The sequence below is a fragment of the Petaurus breviceps genome, unplaced genomic scaffold, assembly GCF_028583685.1.
Source record: "Petaurus breviceps papuanus isolate PSGF00001 unplaced genomic scaffold, PetGlider_PUasm1.0 173, whole genome shotgun sequence".
Classification (NCBI taxonomy): Eukaryota; Metazoa; Chordata; class Mammalia; order Diprotodontia; family Petauridae; genus Petaurus; species Petaurus breviceps.
The window spans coordinates 36,892,168-36,907,258 of NW_027185759.1; the positions used below are offsets into that span (position 1 = coordinate 36,892,168).

Below are 15,091 nucleotides of genomic sequence, written 5' to 3' on the forward strand. Positions count from 1 at the left end.
GAGTTGAGGAGGTCAGAAAAGAGCTCCTACAGAAGGGAAGATTTTGAGTTGGATCTTTTGGGAATTCAGAGATACCAAGATGCAAGAGATAAGGATATTACAATCATGAGGGACAGTCAGCTCAAAGTCCTGGAGATGGAACATGGAGTCTTTTGATGGAGGAACTGCAAGGAGGCCAATAATATTGGATCATAGGGAGTATGGAAAGGAGCAAAGTATAAAAAGACTAGAAAGGCAGGTAAGGATGGGATTGTAAAGAACTTTAATTTCCAGACAGAGGGTTTTATACTTAATCCTGAAGATAATAGGGAACCACTGGGATTCCTTTAATAGAGGAAGGAGTGGTGACATGTTCCAATCTACACATTAGAAAAATTGCCTTGGATTATGAATGGAAGATGGACTGGGAATATGGAGATACTCTTGGCAGAGAGACTAGTTACAAGGTGAGAAGTGATAAAACTTCTAACTAGGGGTGTTAACTGTGTGAGTAGAGAAATGCTGTTCAGTGATTTCAATCGTGTCTGACTCTACAGGACCCCATTTGGTGTTTTCTTGGCAAAGATACTGGAGTGACTTGGCATTTCCTTCTCCAGCCCATTTTACAGATGTGGAAACTGAGGCAAATAGGGTTAGGTGTCTTTCCCAGGGTCATACAGCTAATAAGTGTCTGAAGCCAGATTTGAAGATGAGTCTTCCTGACTTCATGCTTAGCCCTCTCTCCCCTGAGGCACCAACTTACTGGAGAAATAGGAGAGTTGAAATGACAAAATTTGTCAACAGGTTACAGGTGTGGGATGAGTGAGAAGGAGGAGTCAGGGTTGACGCTGGAGTTGTAGGCCTGGGTGGCTGAGAGGATGGTAGTACTCTCTACTATAATAAAGATGAGAATGACTATTTCTAAAAGCTGTGTTGAGATACCCAAAATAACCACATTTTGGTAACTACAATTAGCTGATTCCCTGGGGCCACCACTTTTATAAGAGTTGGAGCTTTAGCTCAAAATATGAAGAATTACATCCAATCAGATGCTAATTGGGACAAAGGGGGCAAAAGGGATAGAGAGAAGATAGGATATTCCAAGAACAATAAAGTGGAGGGGAGATGGATTCTAGGGACTCCAAAAATAGGGTTTTCCCACTCCTGGATTTGGGCAATATGTTAATGATTAATTACAAATGTACAGAATAGATTGCTTTCAGATTTGAATATTCTAGAAATAAGTTATGACATGGTGGTAAAAGCTAAAAACATTGAGTAATATGTTAATAAGTTCCTAAGTCTCCTTTTTCTTAACTTTAATAATTTTTGTTTCAGCATAATGACACTATTCCACCAACACCCCCAAAGAGTACCCCATAACCTACACCAAAAATATAAAAGTACATTTTCTGAAAATAAGTAAATACTCTAATGGAGTGGTTATTACTGACAGTATATACTGATTTCCGTTTTTGTAGATTGCTGATGGTAAACAGAAAGAAAAAAAGTGTCCATTAACTTTCATATTATGGTAACAACATTGTTTATTTTATTTGAACTAATTGGTCATAGATAGATATAGCTGTGTGTGTGTGTGTGTGTGCGTAGACCTAGACTTTAATCTGTAATGTATGACCCTTAATGAACCATTTAGAGCCTCAGTCTCTTCACCTATGCAATAGAGAAAATAATAGAGAAAATAGTTGCCTCACAGGGTGATTTTAAAGTAAACATTTTGTATCCAGTAAGTTTTTATTACTATTCTTTTCACATACATTTCCCAGTGTACTCTTTTCTATCCCTTTCTATAGAGTCAACTTTTATAGCCCACCTCACATAGTCCTGGTTCTGCTAACTTTACCTTGCATCAGTCCATACATATCTCCCCATGCTTCTTTGTATTCAACAGTCACCATTTCTTACAGCACCAAAATAGTTTATCATATTGATATAACACAGTTTGTTTAGTTATTCCATATGAATGGTTGTCTTAGCCGTTTTGCTGATGGTAGACAGAAAGGCAAGAAAGGGTCCATTAACTTTCATATTATGGTAACATTTAAAACAAATTTAAAATAAACAATTGTTTATTTTATTTGAACCATTCAGAATTATTTATTTTTTAATTTTAATTCTTTCTTTGCATGAAAAGGTCTATAATAAATGTTTTGTTTGGAGTGTGTGTGTGTGTGTGTGTGTGATTGTGTACATGGGGTTTTTCTTTTTTGTCATTGACCTTGGAGTAGATACCCAACAGTGGACTTTCTTGGACAAATGGCAAGGACATTTTAATAGTTCTCCTCCTATATTTTTCAAGGAAAATGCCTTGTAAACTTTCAAGTACTATAAAAATGTGAGTTGTTATTCCTGATTTTGTCTCTACTCTTGACTTTATTCTATGGTACACTTAATTGTGAGAATGCCTTCTTCCATATGAATAAATTATTTTATCTTGACCCAAGGATAAGCCAAACTTTTAATGAGCTGTTTTACTTGCCATCAAATTATAATGGTTAAGTACTTTCTTTTTGTTTGAGAAATCCTAACTAAAATTCTAAGGCTACAACAAAAAATAGAAATGTGAAAATAATTCATCTCAATTAATAAGGATACCCCTAACTATACAATTCATTGCTTAAATTAAACTTAGCCATATCATTAAGAATAACTACCTTTTATATAGCACTTTAAAGACTGTGAACCCCCCTGTGTATCTTTTAATCCTCATAGCTATCTTGGTGGGAGCTATGATGTCTCTTATTTTATAGATGAATAAACTGAGGCTGAAAGAAGTTTAATGACTTGCCCAGCACCAAAGAGGTAGTAAATCTGAGTCTAGTGCCTGATTCAAACACAAGTTTTCCAAACTCCAGTTCTAGTACTCTCTCTGCTCTACTAAGTAACTTAGATGGTCTGCTAAATTTCCACTATGCTGAATCATGACAGTTTGTAATTGACCCCAGGCTCTGAAAGGTTGAGTCATCATGGTGTAATGTGTAGCAGAACCAACTGTTCTAGAAAATTCTTAAGTATGAACTAGGTGACAAACCCAAGGGAGTACTGAGATTGATATAAAAAGTCAATGAAGTAGATGTAAGTTAAAAGTCCTGGATTCTAGCCTAGGTTCTTTTATTGACTAGCTCTGTGACTTTGGTCAAGTCAACGTGGCTTTGCTGGTCTTCACTTAGTTTCCTTGTCTTTCAAGTAATCAGGTTAGACTCTGTGACCTTAAATATAATTGATCTCTTGTCTCCACTCCTCCCTCCCATGTGATGCTTTCCCCCATCACCTTTGTCTCTTTGAATCTGTCTTCTTTCAAGGTTCAGTTAAAATATTGCCTCCTATTTGGGACCTTCCATCCAAATATTAGTGCCCTGTCCTCCAAGTTGCCTCTTGTTCATGGATTAGCCTAGATAAATATGAAGAAATTTCTCACCAAGTTGACTATAATTTGATGATCTTTTTTTAGCTACCCCAACTTCTGGAGATCATCTGGTTGATCATAAAAGTGTTGCTATCTGTTTCAGTGAAAGGGGTCTATAGAGTGATGAAAAGTTCGGTCCTTAAAGTATTGATGAATTTATCTACATCAGAGCTGTGAAAATGCAACTCACTTGCTACACATAAGGAGTGCCACCCAAACTGGATTAAAATGTAATAGGGAAATATTTAACAAAATGAATAAAAATAAAGCATTGATAACATTACATTTTCAAACTGAGGGATGCTTATGTAGGGATCAGTGACCCCATTTCCAATTGAGTTTGACAACACTACTCTGCCTTTCGGGTGGTGTTGATTAATATCCCAGAGATGCCAAAACAACACTATGATTCCTTATCTTCTGACTCAGTTATACAGATATCTTAACCTGAACAGCTCTAGACTTTAAGGGAATCTGATAATAGCCTTAGCAATCAGCTTTACTTTGCAGATATAGACCTGGCATAACCTTAGATGAAATAATATTTATAAATAGACTAGCAATATGCTTCATATGCTTTCACTGAATGTGATAGTCAAATTTAAAGAAAAAATCCTAGTGTTAGATCAAATACCCTGATTGATATTAACGAAATAATGTAGTTAGTGCAATCTTTGAGAATTGACCATAATCGACAGAAACACAGCTGACCTTCCTTGTTTGAATTCAGCATGTCAATCCTATCTAGTTTGAAAGCCAGGAGTTACTATTGTCAGCATGAAGTATAATGCTTAGTAATTTAAGCTTATAAAACGTTGGCATCCCATCCCCCTTTATGATAATAAAAATCAGTGTTTGAAAAGAAAAGTCATCATTTCCATCAATAATGTGAATATTCACATCCATGGAAATGACTCCTAATAATTCTCAGTGCTTTTGTTTCCAAATTCATCTTATCTGTCCTTTTGCCTTAGTTGAATGGGAAAGATTTGTCAGTTATACAAAGATGCATCATCTCCCTCAATGGTGCTGCCTGAAGTTATTAATTAGGTTTCCTAGTTTGGGGCTGATCTTTTCAGGTCACAGTGAAGTGTCATTGAAACAGACCCATTAAAATGAATGATGGGTGTTGTAATTTCATTAGTGTCATCAATAATGTATTACACTTTCCTCTTAGTAGTCTCTTTCTGGTGTGTGTGGGTCAGGCAAACTGGATGAATTACATTCATAAGCTCCAAATAGTTACAGATGATGGAAAAGATTTTACCAGATAGGCATAGGGGAAGGAGGAGGAATTAATGCTGTTTTAAACATGTTAGCTTACTAAAGTGATTTCAGTTAAAGAATATTTTAATTATGCCTGATTTCTATCCAAGTCCTTATGAAGCCTGTGTATTGTGTATGCAAATACCATGGTGCTTTGCTGAAATGTCGATATACTGCCAAGGTCCCACTAGTTCATCCTTCCTGCAGGGAAATGATCCTGATTTGAATTAAGGCTATGTATATGAGAGAACAAACATGTTTTGGCAAGGAATCTATCACCCAGTTATCAGAGACAGTGTCTCAACATGGAAACAAGTCTGAATTATTTTTTCCATTTTTGTTTCTACCACTGATTTTGTATTATCTTCTTTATCCCCACCCCCAAACATACCCCTCTGGCAAACTTCCTAATATTTGTTGAGGCTCCCACTATCTTCTCAGTCACCAAGGTTCATCACTATATACATATCCTACAGTTTTCATTTAAAGACCTTCACAACCCAGCTCCAATCTGCCTTTATAGCCTTGTCATACATAATATCATGTTATTGCCTTGACACTCCCATTGCCTGTAAGATAAATGTCAAACTCCTAAGCTTGGATAGTACTTTCTACTCTTCCCTTTCATTAATTTGATAGTCCAATATAACTGGACTGCTTATTGTTCCTTGAACTTGACCCTCCATCTTATTGCACACACTATCTTCCATGTCTAGAATAAAATCCTTTGTCATTGTCTCAAAATCTGTTTTTTTTTTCTTTTCTTTCCTTCACGGCTCAGCTCAGGAGCTATCGCTTTTCTGGAGCCTTCCTGATTCCCTAGCATTGTTAATGCTTTTTAGCTTCTCTGTTTTCCTATCTATAGCATATCAGCATACATGCTGTATCCCTTCTTTTAAAGCTCCTTGAGGGCAATTACTGATTTATTTTTGTTTTTATATGCCTAGCCCAGTACCCAGTACATGCTGTCGAATCATTTTAGTCATGTCCAACTCTTTGTGAGCTCATCTGGGGTTTTCTTGACAAAGATACTGGAGTGATCTGCCAATGTCTTCTCTAATTCATTTTACAGATAAGGTACTGAGGCAAACAGGGTTAAGTCACTTGCCCAGGGTCATAGCTAGCAAGTGTCTGCGGTCAGATTTGAACTCAGGTCCTCTTGATTCAAGACCTGGCTCTCAATCCATTGTACCACTTAGCTGCTCCTGGTACATGGTAAATACTTAATAAATGCTTGTTGTTAATCTCAATTGAGCTATTGGGCTTATATGGCCCTGTGTAATTCTAGATAAATGTCCAATGCCTAGCTTTTATGGATTTGGCTCTGACCCCCATTTGTAATTCCAAAGATAGACAGAAAGCACAGGAAAGGAAAAAAAAAAAACACTTGCACATAGCATCCCCATACATACTGAAATCAAAACACATTTTAGGTTCTGTGCCATCAGCAAAATTTACACAAGGCCACTGACTCAAATGTTTTGGTCAGAAATGCTGATCTACACAGGAGCAAAAGAGACATGTTCAAGGGCAAGAATGTATTTATAAGTCTCCTAGGTTTCAGATGGATCAACCTAAGGGTGGCTACAGTTAATACTCGGTGTTTAAATTTTAGCTGCATTATGTAGCCATCAATTCTCTTTACAAAGAGCTGCCCCAGTCAGTTTTGCTGAACCAGCTCAACTGTTCCAGACACTATCCAATGAGAGCTGAAACCTCCCAATGAAACAAGAACAAGAAGGAAGACTACAAATGAGTGGATGGGGGGTAGGGAAGGGAGAGGGTGTGAAAACTCCAAGGAGCAATTCAAACTGATTTGGTTGCTATAACATAGCTGACTTCTCCATATTTATTAAAGATGTCTTGGTGTTTTAACCCCTGAAGCAAGCAACCCCTACAACCTCTTTTTCCCCTTTCAAAATATTTGGAAAGATCTTCTATAGAATCAGTTTAAATTTGGGGTATCAAACTGTAGGTGTACTGGATTTATTTAATAAAAGCTTGATGGAGTGGATAGGATTTGGGTCACTGCCATCTTCCCTCAAACACATACCTGTGTGCAAAGTCGTAACAAGCAATTTCTGTGCCTAGGGCAAGTAACTTAAAAAACATGCCCAGGCATTCAACATTCAACATGAAAGGTGGTCTCCAATATCATTGACTCGGTCAAGAGATGGTGGGCGTATAGTCAGGGAAAGAACATCCTTAAGGTGTAGCCCCTTCCAACAGGAAATGTGCTTTTTGCTGGTTTCTTATCTTTCCTCCCTCTAGTCGCTTTTCTTATTCACCTTTTTTTGGAAGTATATTGGATATCAGCACTTGCCTAGTTCTTTAATTCTTTCCAATAAAAAATGTTTCTCAAACTCTGAAAGGTAAGGAAATATAGACCAATGAAACATTTCATACCCAAGAGACTTTTCTAATCCTTCCAGTGGAAGCAAAGTTGGATAAGAATAAGAAATAAAATGATATAATGAGCTCTCTCCTAAGGACTCCAAGTACGGAATTCATTCTATATAACTAAAGAGGCAAAATAGCTTGTGGTATAGGGATAAGTAATCGGGAAAGATAAGATTCTTGGGGAAAATTGGTAGACAAAATTACACTTGTGACAAAAATTTAGGGAGCACATATCTATGTGATTCCCTGTCTGTCTTCAAGGAATCACTGTCCATTGAGGTGAGGTGATATATTTCACCACCATAAATGTGTTGGTGAGGCTTAAATTACATCAGCTGCCCAAATGAAGGTTCTCTCTTCCCCTGTCACTTGTAGTCCCTAAGTTCCTCAGGTTTCTGCTGATTTGTACTCTGGGTGACAATGGAAATGATTATTTATCTTTTATAAGAGTTTGCTACCAACCTACTCCTTGAATCACAGACCATATGGAAAATGTGTTTATCTCCTTGTAGAGCCCAAGCAAATGATCCATTTCTATTCACATGACTTGTTGAGAGGCATTTAAGAAGTATGTTATTGGGTTGTTTACTAGTTAGAGAAAGCGCGTTCTGGTTATTGCCCAAACTAGGTCTGTTGTTGTCACCAGAGAAATAGATATGTATGTTTGTTTGTTTCTTTTTTATTTGATCAAAACCACTGTTGAAGTTTTTGCTGTTTTGAAATCTCAACATTTTTGTCTTTTTCTTCATCATCATTTTTCCTCTTGGTCATTTCCAGCAATTAGGGCTAAAAATTTTGTATAAATATACCGAGTCTGAGCTCATGATTAAATGAATTGGCATTAAGAGACTAATCCTATAACCTTTATGAACATGGATTATTAATGCTGCCTTTTCGTTAAATTGAATATTAATAATATTTAACATTTAATAATCACATTATACGTACATGATTCTATGTTCCATATCTGCTATTAAATCCAATAGAAGTTGGAGAGGTGGAAATACCCTTTGTATCAATCCTATGTTCATTAAACCTTTCCCTAAAACTGTCCTGATTACAGTGCTCTCACCCATTTGAATAGCAGTACTAACAAGGAGGATTATCCCATTGCTTCTCCTCAAGGTATCTCTTCTAAGCTTAAGGGGAAGAGAGTCTCTGATATAGTTTCACAAACAGTACACTGTGTTATCAAAGTGTATAGTCAATTTTACATGAGAATTATTGAAAATAAAACTCTGAAAAGAGAAACTAGAGGAATCAAATTATAAACAATAACATTTACAAATATGAAATAGGCTTAATATTTCTGTTTTACTCATTGAACTAGAAACACAAGGGGAAGGAGTAGAAGATGTTTACATATAATATTCAGTAAAAAGATTAAATATATTTCAGTGCTTTTTGCCCTTTATATTAAGCTTTTATGTACTCTGCCCCCACTCCCATAGAGAAAAATCTAGTTTTCTCTGAACATATCACTTTATGAGATGTAGACTTCCACAGCCTATTCTAAATGGCTATTTATCTGTACACAATTCCCTCACCTATCAGAAAATTCTGATAGTATCCACAGCAGAGTATGTCTTGCCATCATCTTTAATTTATGAAAATACTCTTAAAATAAAGAATAAAAAAAAGAGAATGTGAAACATTTCATTAGGAAAACAACTGATCTGGAGAACAGATAAAGAAAAGAAAACATAAGAATAATTGCACTACCTGAAAGCTATGATCAGGAAAAGAATCTTGATACAATAATACAAGAAATAACTTAAGAAAATTATCCTGAAGTATTAGAACAAGAGGAAAAAGTAAAAGTAGAAAAAAAAACCTACCTCTCACCACCTGAAAGAGATCCTGTGATGAAAACCCATAGGAACATTATTGTCAAATTTCAAAACCCCCAGCTCATGAATAAAATATGACCTGCAACAAGAAAAAAAATCAATGTGGTAGTATCACAATTAGAATCACACAAGACCTAGCAGCAGTGACACTAAAAGTCCACAGATATTAGAACACTATATATCAAAGAGCAAAAGTACCAGAGTTCTGGCAAAATAAAAAAAAAAATATCATAACCAGCAAAGTTAAGCATAATCCTGAAAGAAAAAAAAATGGATATTTAATGAATTGTCAGACTTTCAAGAGAAATATAAGATACATACCAAAAACTAATTGCAAGGGACTCCATAAGGACAGGTATTTACCTTTCATGTATGTAAAATATAAAATTTATTTCTAAGGTTGTTATGAGTAATTAGGTAGATCATAAGAAAGATTGGGGTAGACTTGAATATGATATGACTTTAAGAAGGAAAACTGTGTAGGGACAGCTAAAAGAGTATTTTATACAAATGAGGCGCTAGAGGAAGAGCTGATACAGAGGAGTTAGATGGCGGAAGGGGGCCATTAGTTCTGGAAACCTACTTTCATTGGGAACGGGCTCAAGAGTACATAGTATATGCATACATACATGCATACATGAATATATATACACATAGATGCATGTATGTATATGTGTGTATATGCATGTATGTATGTGTGTATAAAAGTCTTGTAAAATCAGAAAGAAATAAAACACTAAGAGAATAGGGAGGAGGATGTAATGGGAATGGAAATTTGAAGATCTTCCCTGTCCCTTAATAGCCTAAGGGAATTTGAAGACTATCCCTGCCCTTAACAAGCCAAGTGTAATCACATGGAGCCCACAGTGGAAGGAGTTTGCTGAAAGGGAGGAACAGGGAAGGTGGAGTACAAAGGAGCAGAGAGCACAAGCAGAGCTGGGAGCAGGCAGAGCCTAAACAAAGCAGCTAGTGTGAGTGATAGAGGGACATTTTTGCTTAAGGGAGCCTGTTTTGTTTTGAAAGCCTGATGGAGGGAAGGCTTGGGGATGTTATTGCTTGCTGCATTGGTTATGTATACCAACTTCTTGGTTGCTATGATGGATATGGCTTTCTGGTGTTGGGATTCGCTTTCTGCAGTTTGAAAAAAATGTTTTGATTCTATCTTCCATGTGGAGAATCTGTTACATTTTGTGATTCAGAACTATACCGACATATTCATAGCTGTCATGGGTGCTGTGAATATCACATTGACATTATAGCGGGAAAGGATAAGGGAGAGACCTCTAGAGGGGAGGGTAAAGGAATAGGTCAAAAGGTGTAGAAGAGTATTTTGATTTATGGAAATGGGAGGATAAGGAAATGACCCTTGGAGGGGAGATAGGCTAAGTAATAGGGGGGCAGGGTAGCAGAAGTAAAGTATTACCCTTAACTAATAGGAAATAAGAGATATGCATAAACATAAAAACAAAGATCAGAAGTAAAATTTGTTAGGGAAAGTATATGAGTGTGTATATATATATGTATATATATATATATAAGTTTATGTGTATTTGCATATCTATATCTAAACATATCTGTGATTAATTGTAGCCATGGGGGAGGGGGGAAAAGAATAAAGTAAAAAAATACCCAGCAGAGAACAACAACAACAAAAACCTAACAAGGAAGCAAAGATGGAGAGCTCTGAAAACAATGACAAGTATTTATTATATGGGCTTTCTTGAAATGGAAACTTATGGCTATATATTTTGAATTTTCTCTTACATTCTGCTGTGCACATGACATGCTTTTTTATTATTTTGTACTTGTTTCAATATTTAAGTTTATAATATTTCTTTTTCTTTTCTTATTGCATATTTAAGTTTCAGAAATTAAAAAAAAAAAAGAATGCCCCTGGAATTTGGATTACCAATCCGGAGTTGCTATTGTATAGGTCAGAATAGTAGGTTACTAATGGAGTGTCTAGGCTACTTTTCTTTCTTTGATGTTCTTTTCCTTCTGTATAATGTGCTCATCTCCAGACACTAAAGGGAACTCTAAAAAAAAAAAAAACCCTTCATCCTTTTGATTTTCAACTTTAGTACTCTGGTTTGTCATCAAAAAAGCCTCTTAGTAAAGATTTAAGGTAATTACAGTCTCTTTGAATTATGCTAATAAACCATTTGCTTTCTATTATTTGCTATAGGGCTTCTTCTGAGGAATTTTCTGTTAGCTTTATGAAAAATTTTGAAAAAAAATTTTCATTGATAATTTTGATCATGGAAATTTTACTAATAATGGTTATTCAAATATATTTATAACTGGCAAAAGCATTCTTCAACAAGTATCTATGAAAGTGTTTACTAGGCAGAAGGCATCATGTTATGTATGAAATGAGGGAGGGGAGAGAAAAAGAGAGACAGAGAGAGACAGAGAGGGGGGAGAGAAAAAGAGAGAGAGAGAGAGAGAGAGGAGAGAGAGATTGAGAGAGAGAGAGAGAGAGAGAGAGAGAGAGAGAGAGAGAGAGAGAGAAATGGAGAGCTGAAGCCATGCCTATTTTCAAAAAGCTTATATTCTGTTGGAAGGAGGGTACATGAATATAGATAAGTGAAACCAAAGTAATGCAAAATAACTTAGAGGAGGGGAGAATATTATCTAGGAATAAAGGGAGGAAGTCAGGCAAAGTCTCAATGCTTATGATATGTAATGGATTTGTGACCTTAGGGAAGTTCAGTATCATAGATCTGGACCTGAAAGGGAAGCCTGGGGCCACAGAGCCTTACCCACTCGTTTGATTGTTGTTGTTGATACTAACATCAGCACTAATAGTAAAAACAATACTAGCACTTATGTAGCTCTTCCAGATTTTCAAAGCCCTTTACACTTGATCTTCTATTCTAGTTCTATTATTATCTCTATTTTACAGATGAGCAAACCCAAAGCTGAGGATGACTAAATGATTTTTCCCTGGGTCTTGCAGATAATAAGTATCTGAGGCAGGATTTGAACTCAGGTGCACCTGACTCTACGTCCAGTGCTTAATTCTTAGTGCCACATAACTGCCTTGCTATTTTATAAATGAAATGAAGAAACAAAATGCAGGGAAGGTAAATGCTTCACCTATAGTCAAAGCAGTCCGCATAAGAATCCATTTGAATCCAGGTTCTCTGACTCTTGAGTCTATTCTACTGTACCTTCTACTCTGAGCTTCAGTTTCCTACCTTTAAAATCAAGACAATAAAACTTATAGTGGCTCTTACTCAGGGTTATTGTAAAATCCAAACGTGATTACATGTGGATGTTGGCTTGCAAACTTTAAAAAGCATCAAGTAAATGATCTGGCACTTTACACACATGATCTCATCAGAAATTCAAAATAACTTTACAACATAAGGTGAACTTATATCACTGTGCCCATTTTACAGAAGAGGAAACCAAGGATCAAAGAAGCTATAAGCCTCCACCATGGTTTTGTCACTTTTTGGTGTGCAGGGAAGAATTTAAATCAATATCACCCCCGATGACAAGTCAAGCACATTTGCCATTAAATGGCAAACCATATTCTCTCATTACCTTCCCTGCCTGTATTTTACAGAGGATAATATTTGTTATTGCAAGTCTACTTGCAATAGACTGTTAGACTCTTAAGATTGGGTCCAAGACAAAAGGGACTGAGGGAAGAGAAGACAAGGGGATACTTCCATCCGCTTGAGGATGATATTCTGTATTAATTCCTGTATGGATGGACATGGTTGAATTATATTACATGTTTTTGAGGGCAGGAACAGTTTTCCTTTCTGGCTTTATTTCTCCTGATCCTGGCACATAGTAAGCATTTAGTACATGCTTTTAAATTGAATTAGAGGCATGCACCAACCCTTTCCATAAATGGGTCATACAGTGGGTGACAAATACTTACAAATGTTTGTAGCAGAAAATACCCATATTGTCCTGTTCCCTTAGGTGCCAAGGCAAGTAGAGTGGTAAAAGCTCTAACCAGGTTAGAGGAGGATGGGAGTAGATAATTACAAAGAAATCAGTTTGGATCCCATTGATTCCTACTCTGTGTACTTTCCACTTCCCCCTATGTCAGAATTTACCATCCTTCAGAAGTTATATATGATAAAGAGGAGAGTCAATTAGGCCCAAACTTCTTTCTCTATAATTTTGCTCTGAGTTATTTGGTGTTTAAACTGATTTATACTTAGAAAGAAGTGAAATGATGCAATAATTAAAGACATTATATTTTTCTGCCAAAAAGGTTCCACCTGAGGCTCAGTGGGAAGATGTCCTAGACTTTAACATTGTTACTTTAAAAAAATCAGATCTGTGATTCCACTGGTGTGGAATACTTCCTATGAGGAAGTTCCTTGTAGTCATTCAGCTTTGTCAGGTGGAAATCTGCAGTTTATCATCTTAAAAAGATGGTTGGGGACACTGAGTAGTTGAGTAATTTGCTATTGGTCATATAACAGGTATGTGTGAGAGGTAGGAGTTGAGCGTAGATCTTTTTCCTTCTAAAACTATCTCTATTCACTATGCCTCACTGCCTTTTGGCATGGTATTACATACTCTAATGCTTATTTGGATATGGAAAAGGAGGGGGTGAGAAGTGGAGACAGTGGAATGGAAAGGGTGTTGGGGTTGATCTTGTCTCCTTCCAATCATCTCATTTGAATAATTCAAGCCTAATTATAGCTCTCTGCTACTTAATATGTATGTCTTTTGAAGAAAAAAAAAGCAATGCTTTACTTGAAATGATTTGGTTTTAATGTTGAGAAATAAATTTTTTCAGCATAAAACAGTTAAATGTTCTGTGTTTCTCTTCAGAAATATTCTGTACAGGCTGGATGAGAAGACCCACCAGTTTTCCATACTCCATGAAGCTTGGGAACAGGAAAAGTTACATCTGTCAAATGAGACCCTTCAAGCAGCCCTGTCCAAGGTGCTGAACAGCATCAATTCAGCTCAGGTTTACTTCAAAGCAGGACTTGATGTGTTTGAGAGTGGCTTGTTGGGAAAGAACTGAGAGAATTCTCAACATTTAAAAAGAAAAAAAAAATTTGTTTACAATTCAACAAGCAAAATCTCTAGTCTGACCAGGATTTCTGTGAGGTTGAAGGCTTTTTTCCAATAGGTTTTCAACTGTTGTCTAAAAGTACTATTATGTATTTAAAAAATATACATGAAAAAGAGCCTTTTGCACATTTAATATTTTTTCATACGTCTACATTTTGAAATGTGTAAGAGCAAGTTATAGGATTAACCCTTAAGATTTATCTTTTAGAAAGAAATCTGCTGTATTTTTATATATGTATTGAAAAAATACTATGTTTTGGGGAATGAAGCCCAAAAAATTCTGGACAATCTTTGCTCCTGTGGATGAAACACATAGGAATGTTATTTATCTCCTACATGTAAGCACTATTAATGACCCAGTTTCTAAAATAGAAATGGAGAATTGATAAAGTTGCAGTTTAATTTCAATGGTAAGTGTTTTTTATGAAGAATTCAGTTGTTTTGACTGAGTGACCAGTTGACCAAAAACTCATTTGAATGTTTCTGTTTGTGAAATGAAGTGCCTGATCTTAACACAACTAGATGTAGTAATACACTGGTTTCAAAACTATAATTTTCAAGTGTTACCAATCAAAGAGCCATAAATAGTCCAGGAAAACTCGAGGTATATCTGCACAGAACAATTTAAATGCAAATTTTTCCCAATAAGGTATGTAGTGACTAGCTTTGAACCTCCTCATTTGTCTCCGTTGAGTTTGTAAGAATGTAAGGAAAGGTACAAATCTCTGAGACAGAAGAATATATGGGGATCCTGGATGGAACCACTGCAACCTTAAAACGGGGGCTCCCTTAAAATGGACTGATCACTCATCACTCTTCTTATTTGTAGCTTTAGCAACCTTGTTGTGAGGCATTTTCCCCAAGAACAACTCAGAAGCATTTTTATAGAAATGAAGACCAAATTTCTCTTTGAAAACATAAATATTTTTAAAAGAAGAAAGTTATTCTCTCCTTCACTACAGAAAAGTAGGTATTTGAAAACGAACATGATTATTCTGATCCAGTGGAAATTTTATTAATATTTAAAGGAAGAATTTTTGGTAGTGGCTCCTCCAACCCCATCTGACCTCCTTAAAGGTCACATTAGGTGCTGATGACCCCAAATTTGACT

At 36.1% G+C, this 15,091-nt stretch overlaps 1 protein-coding gene across 10 annotated transcripts in view; it reads left to right on the forward strand.

Moving 5' to 3' along the window:
- The window catches only part of NAALADL2 (N-acetylated alpha-linked acidic dipeptidase like 2), a 1,484,638-nt gene extending 1,470,268 nt beyond the window's left edge, over nt 1–14,370 (forward strand). For all 10 annotated transcript variants that reach the window (XM_069083604.1, XM_069083606.1, XM_069083602.1 and 7 more), the window contains one exon: nt 13,732–14,370. In XM_069083604.1, coding sequence (XP_068939705.1) covers nt 13,732–13,930 — 199 coding nt within the window. In that variant the 3' untranslated portion in view covers nt 13,931–14,370. The remainder of the gene's footprint in view (nt 1–13,731) is intronic.
- Nucleotides 14,371–15,091: the final 721 nt, after the last annotated feature.